A 7,336-nucleotide genomic window follows, 5' to 3' on the forward strand; every position below is an offset into this window, starting at 1 on the left:
GTTATGTACCTACAGCCAATCGATAAAGCATCATTTACCAGACAAAAAAATTTAAAAGACTAAACCCGTCGCTCCCCAACAATACAGGGATTTTAACAACTTATCACCTTCTGACGACAACGACGACGTCGAAAGTATGCCTTGCGATGATAGTTCGGATCCTTCTTCTGAGCATGAATTGGGAAGAATATCTGTCCAAAAATATTGTACCAGACACTTTAGAGATTCCACGGAAAACTAGCAGATTCTACCTAACAAAGCTTCTTGGAAAAAAAAGCGTACGTTTTTAGTTGCTCGTTAACTCCAGCGATAATTGTTAAACTAACTTAAGAAAATTGGCTTATCTGAAAACTTCTGCCTGAATCATAAAAAGGCATACGAAATCGAAAGACAAGACATCATTGAATGGCTTGTGGAGGCTTCCAATAAAGATGCATCCTCAAAATGTCAACGGGATATTATTTATACTTTTACCTTGGATTTTCCTGGCTAATTGGCCAGCTAAAGCCATTACAAAAAAACTTGGATTTTCAAAAGATTTGGTTGAATAAGGTTGGCGTTATTTTGGTTGTTTGTTCTCTTTTTTAAATAATAATAAATACTTATTTTATATTGTTGGTAACTTATTTTGCTTAAAATATTACTTATTCTAAATAATAAAAAAAATTTAATTTTTTATTTATTTATTATTATTATTTTTTTTTATTTAATCCAAAACTAAATTTTTGTTATTTATACCTGTTCTTTTAATAATATCATCTTCCTACTCTACGTTTTTACACTTGTACAGAAAATCAAAATAAATGGTGTTCTGTAGTTTGCAGAATACAGCAAGAAGAGAATGACATCCAAACAAAAGAGAAGATGAAGATAACCTTTTACATAACATAACCTATAAGTGGAAGAAAAATATAAAATACTAAAATGAATCAAGCAGAAGTTACAAAACTAGTTTCTAAATTAAAAATTAAAGTAAACCCTAGGTTAAGAAAATTTAGAAATCCTCTTGGACCCGAAGAGAGGCTAAACAAGTTAAGGAAAACCGTAACGGCCCTAATAAAACATGAAAGAATAGAACTAAATTTTGCCAGAGCAAATGAATCAAGGATGTACGCTGAAAGGGTAAATGGGATCAGTTTTATTGTATTATTAAGTTGTACTTAGTTCTTGTGATAGTAATTATGTTATTGTGAAATAATGTAGACCCAGTTATAAACGTGTCTCTAGGTACCTGCAGGTTACTGTCTAAGACACACAATTTGGAATATGTGCATAATGCATTTTAGCTAATATAATGAAAAATACTTTCATCAATTTGTCATCTCTCATAATTGGGCTTCATCTAATTCTTTAGCACTTTATTGTCTCCAATAAATTATTTCTCTGTACATCTTAATCATTTGTCTCTCTAATATTATGACATATAAATTTCCATTTGTCTTCTGGTACTCATTGTGATTAAACTTATGTACAGTACAGCATCAATTATCTGAACATTGATCAACTAACAAACGCTTAGCTGAACTCCCGGCTCACAACAAAAGACGAGCATAAGTAACTTTATGTCCCAGCTTGATTCTTTTAACAGATCCACAAGTTGTAAAACGTGAAACTGCCTAAAACACAGATTTAGATTATGCTGTATATTAGAGATTTACTCAAAAAGATTCCATAGAGAACCTATTCTGATCTGAAGATGTGTGAAAAAGCAGTTCAATTAAATGAAAAAAAAAACAGAGCATTTAAAATTAAAGAATTTACTGATGGAAGAAAATTACGCTCTCCAAAACATTCATAATGCAGGCGAAACTTGGCTCAATTGGAAAGCATTGCCACGAAAAACTCTTGCATCACGTTGTGAATTAGTAGCACCTAGACCTAAAATATGCAAGGATTGTATCACTGCCCCAGCTTGTGCCAATTGGACTGGTAACCACTGATTGTCAGTGCTTGTCATTGGTAAAAGCAAGAAACTACATTGTTTTAAACACATTAATATCATAATATGTCTGTGATCATTTACATTTTACAAATGAGTATTTGGATGGATAGTACAATTTTCATGGAACAGTTTATAGAAACCTTTATATCCTCTTTTAAGTATATCAATTAAAAAATGGCAAAAGACAGGTAACATTATTGCTTCTTGATAATGCCCCAATTTGTCAATGCTGAAATGAAAAAGACTTAAAAAACTTCGTGACCTAGCCACTAGTAAACAACTAATGCTTAAAAATCTTTAATTTCATCATTATTGTACCTAGAAGATGTTTTGTTGTAAAGACTGAACTTGTTTGTTTAATTCATATTTATTATTAAAGATTTAAATACATCTGTAGGTATGTAAATATAGCTTTCATTCTTCTGTAGATAAATATGTATGGCTATATCAATACAGTTTGATTGTCTGGAAAAAACGATTTTCTGAACATCCATATCCCCCAATTAGTTCACATAATTGATGCTCTACTGTAATAATTGAGTTCCCATATGGGGAGTGATTTGTTATTAAAGCATGTGCCATACCTGTTTAATAAGATTGAGATTTGGAGATTGTGCTGGCCACAGCAATACATCAATACCCTGCTTGATCAACAAGTTTGACACAGTACATGCAACATGTGGACTGGCATTATTATGCATAAAGTGAAAGTTTTTGTCAACAGCTCCTACAAATGGACATTATGTTGAAAAATGATTTTGAGGAACTACTGAATTCTCAAAAACCAATTTGGAAAATTGAGGTCGGTTCTGCTGTAGAAAATTATTCTTCCCCATACCATTATTTTATCACCTCTGTATGTGTAGACTTCCTGGATATGTGTTAAACACTCTACATTTCCTGATCTTCCCTATATTCTTATTAGACATGAATCTGGATGAAATTCAACTCTGGATCAGTAAATAAAACAGCAACCCAGTCACTTTCGCCCCGTTCTTTATAGTCTTGACACCACTTTAAGCATGGAGCGTGATTACCTAAGGAAAGAGGAGGGCATCGATCTTGAACTGCAGTTGTAACACATTCTCAATCTAGATATTGCTCAGCTGAACATGTATTTCTAAAACTCTGCTATAATTGATTTATAAATCTTCAATAAATCCTCAGATACATACTCAGCCTTCAGCCCTCTTCATTTTGCCCAAAGTTAAATGATATCGTTTCATTGTAAAGCACATTATTTTTAGGACACCTACTAAAGAAGAACTTCTTCTTCTTTCTCTTTATAACCATATTCTGCTTGTTCATTGGCGGAATACTACCTCTATGGAAGGTTATCACTCCATCTTTTGCACGGTTGTCCGATACTTCTTCTGCTGATTGGTGTTATGTGGTTATTCCATTCTTTTTTTCTATTTTGTGTCCATTCATTTATACACTGTATGTTATATTTTCTTCTAATGCCTTCAATCTCTCGGCATATTTCCTATAATTCTTCTCAGTACTCTCATCTCTGCCGTTTAAAGTAGCCTTTGTGTTGTGGCTTCTGAGGCATATGTCAGTATTGGTCTTACATTGGCTTTATAAATTCTTGATTTCATCTCAGTGTTAATGTGTCTATTGCGCCATATAGTGTTATTAAGCCATCCTGCCAGTCTATTTGCTTTTTGTACTTGATCCCTCAATTCTTTCTCCAGGTCTCCATAGCTAGACAGTGTAATTCCCAGATATTTTATTTCCATTACTTGTTCAATACTGACGCCATCAAGTTCTATTTTACATCTGGTTGGTTCTTTGCTGACTACTATTGTTTTAATTTTCTGAGATGAGATTGTCATATTAAATTCTTTTGCTTTTATGTTAAATCTGTGAACATCTTCATCTTCTGCTATCAATATTGCGTAGTCCACATTACAGAGTATTTTGATTTCTTTGTTTCCCATTCTGTATCCCCTTCCTTTGTTAACGCTTTTGATTATTTCATTAATGATCAAATTGAAGAGCATGGGGCTCAATGAATCCCCTTGTCTTATTCCGCTGCCTATTTCTACAGGTTCTGTAAGTTGTCCATCTATTCTGACTTCCATTTTGTTGTTTTGGTAGATGTTTTTGATAGTTTTTATAATTTTTAGGTGAGCTTCTCTATTACAGAAGATGAATTACATCTTTGAGTCTTACTCTATTAAACGCTTTCTTTAGGTCAATCAGACACAGAAATGCTGGTCTATTATACTCTAGTGATTACTCAGTAATTTGCTTTATAACGAATATTGCGTATCTTCCACTACGAAAATCCTGTTGTTCATCTGCTACTTATCCTCTGATTTATTATCACTTGTAAAATTTTAGTTGTAAGTTTTAGCATAGTATTTAACAAGTTTATACCTCTGTAGTTTTCTGGCTGTTTTTTATCTCCTTTTTTGAATAGTAGAATTAGTTCGCTTGTTCTCCATTCTTCCGGTATTTTATTGTGTTTTATAATTTTATTAATTAATGTTGTTAATTGTTCTGTCATTGCTGCTCCACAATATTTTAGAAACACGTTTGATATCCCATCTTTACCTGCTGCTTTTCTGTTCTTCAGGTTTTCAAGTATTTTCCGAACTTCCTGTACATTTATATTAAGTTCTTCATTTGTAGTAATTTCTGGTATTTCCGGGTCTAACGTCGTTTGTTCTTCTTCTGCATATAGCTTTTTTAGGTAGTCAATCCATGTATCATTTTCTATGTGTTTTGGTTCTATTAGTTCAGTTATCTCTGTTCTTTGACCTCTTATGAAGCGCCATATTTCCTTTTGCAACAAGAACTGTAGAATGTAAAATTGAAACTAGCCAATATTTATTAAAGTATAAAAATTCTGCTTTTTTTCTCTGTAAATAAATTGATGTTGATTAAATAAATCTTGGTGTTATTTTATATTATGTACCTGTATAATTCCTCTTTTAGTCATATATCATATTATTCTGTCTGGTTTTGGGTATTGATAATGAGGTTAAAAAATGTGTTCTTATTTTTAATTTACATAGCCACTCTCTACTAGGGTATTGAAGGTGTTGAACTTTATCCTGTGATGAATTACAAGGGCCACTCCAAATTTTTATTCTCACTCTTGTATTGTGTGTGTATTTTATTCAGTTGCCTAGTCATTGTTTCTTATATTATGACTAGTGTTATTTTATATTTTGTGAGTTTATTGAGCGATGTTTAGGTTCCTCTTTTTCACTTTACAAAATACTTTTGTATTACATACAAATTTAAATACTACATAAAACATATTTTCAAAGATGTTTTTTTTTTTAGTTAATATCTGATGCAATTCGATATGGAGACTGTCACAAAACAACTATGGAAATGGCAGACTATTGGTTGACAGAGAAACAAGTGATCCACAAACTCTTTAAAGTGTTAGTTTCCAGGTACGAAAATTACAACATAGCCTACACTAGATTGGTAAAAGCTCCCAAACTTAATGGAGAAACCCGAGAGCGAGCTGTATTGGAACTAAGAGGTAACCCATATCCTTCCTTGTGGCCAGAGAATAATTCAAGTCGAGATTTACTTCATAATGTGTTACTAGATGAAGCTAAGAAGGTATACAGGATGGAAAAATATAAGGAAATTGCTGCTAAGGTAGAAGAAAATATCAAAGACAGTAATAAGAGTTTAGCTGGGGCAGAAAAAGCTAATGTAGATAAGAAGACAACAGAAATGGGAACAGAAAAAGCTAATGTATATAAGAAGACAACAGAAGTGGGGACAGAAAATGAGAAAGTAGAAATTAAAGACAAAGAAAATGTATAGTATAGTTTTTAATGTAATGTATAAATATTTGCAACATATTTAAGTATAATATAATGTATGTAGTAAGTACATTTAGTTTTTGTTCATCATAAATTGCCACACAAGATGATTATTATATTTAGTCAATGCTTTATCTCTAAGTGCTCTCATTAATTGAAAAATTTTGATATAGGAATATATCTCAATAACCTAAACTCTTTGAGAGTTTATGTTTGTCTATATCTAACTTCATCAGAGTCTTTTTTCTAGTAAATTAGAAAAATACTGTTTTATTCTAATGGCTTTTTGGGCTAATACGTTATTACTAGTTGTATAGTAGTTTGCCTTATCATTTAATTATTTCCCGTTTTTAAATATTTTCCTGCTTTCATTGGATTATTAATTTCGTTGTATATGATTTTACCTAAAATTTTCCAAGTAAAATATACATGAAATTTTCCAGAGAAGTACTGTGTATCTATATAACTATTTCAGCTTAATTCACCTGATATTCGACATGGCCCTCCTTCTAATTTCTTCCATTTTACTTTTTTTTTTTTGTTGTATTCATCCATTTCAGGCCTGTGAATTTTGTGAGATCATGGGCCTATTACATTTTAGGTCTTTCTTATCCTCTCCTGTTTTCCCAAGGCCTATACTGTATGATTAGAATATTTCCAAGTTTATCTTATATGATATGTCCAGCAAATTGTGATTTTACTTTTACTATGTCCCTTCCCAAATCAGTCACTTGAGATTTTTCTCCAATCCACTTATTTGTCTTCTTCAGTTTTATATTTAGCATTTGCTGTTACATTGGTCTTGGCGTTTTCTTTATTCTATCAACCTTTGTAAAAGTACCTACAAACTTGTGACCCATAAGTAAAAACCGGGAGTACTCATTTGTTAAAACCTTTTATTTTCAAGTATTTTTCATATATTTGGTTTTTAATAATATGGTAACTCAATTACCAGACGCCTCTCAATCAAGCCTTATTGTCCTTTTTATTTTTGTAGTCTGAATATATTTGTCTATTTCAATTAGATGTCTAAATATAATATACTCATTAAGCTGTTATATTATCTGTGGTCCCATTCTAATAATTTTCAGTGTGAAGAAATCTAAGAATTTTCCTTTTAGTTCTATTGAAATCTTTCTGTCACCACTCTCCTCCTTCCATTTCATCCATCCTACTCTACTGCATGTATCTCCATCTATTTCCCCATTACTCTGTTTTATACCGATCCCAGATACATACTTAAAACTATTACTTTTCATGATAATTTCACCATCCAAAGTTATGATCTTATTTAACTGAACATTCTGGATACTCCGTTTATTTCCTACTGATTTTTAAACCCGTACATCTATTGTGATAACTTTTTGGTTAGTTATGACGTAACCTAATTCGTTAGTGCTCATGCAAGTCTATTCCTTTGAGTTTTTTTTATTAAATTAAAGAATAAATTAATAAAGCATCTGCTGTGACGTTTTCTGTTCCTTTTACATATATAATTGGAAAGTTGGATTTTTCCAACTTCAATCTAAATTTGGTTAATCTACTGGATGGATTTGCCATATCGAATATGTAAACCAAAGGGCGGTGATCCGCC

At 31.8% G+C, this 7,336-nt stretch overlaps 1 protein-coding gene across 1 annotated transcript; it reads left to right on the forward strand.

Moving 5' to 3' along the window:
- Positions 1 to 831: 831 nt before the first annotated feature.
- On the forward strand, positions 832 to 5,812 carry mRpL17 (mitochondrial ribosomal protein L17). Its single transcript, XM_072531676.1, has 2 exons — positions 832 to 1,122; positions 5,243 to 5,812. Exons 1-2 carry the CDS (start codon positions 925 to 927, stop codon positions 5,741 to 5,743), a joined length of 699 nt encoding a protein of 232 aa, XP_072387777.1. The 5' UTR covers positions 832 to 924; the 3' UTR covers positions 5,744 to 5,812.
- Positions 5,813 to 7,336: the final 1,524 nt, after the last annotated feature.

The sequence above is a fragment of the Diabrotica undecimpunctata genome, chromosome 1 (assembly GCF_040954645.1).
Source record: "Diabrotica undecimpunctata isolate CICGRU chromosome 1, icDiaUnde3, whole genome shotgun sequence".
NCBI lineage: Eukaryota > Metazoa > Arthropoda > Insecta > Coleoptera > Chrysomelidae > Diabrotica > Diabrotica undecimpunctata.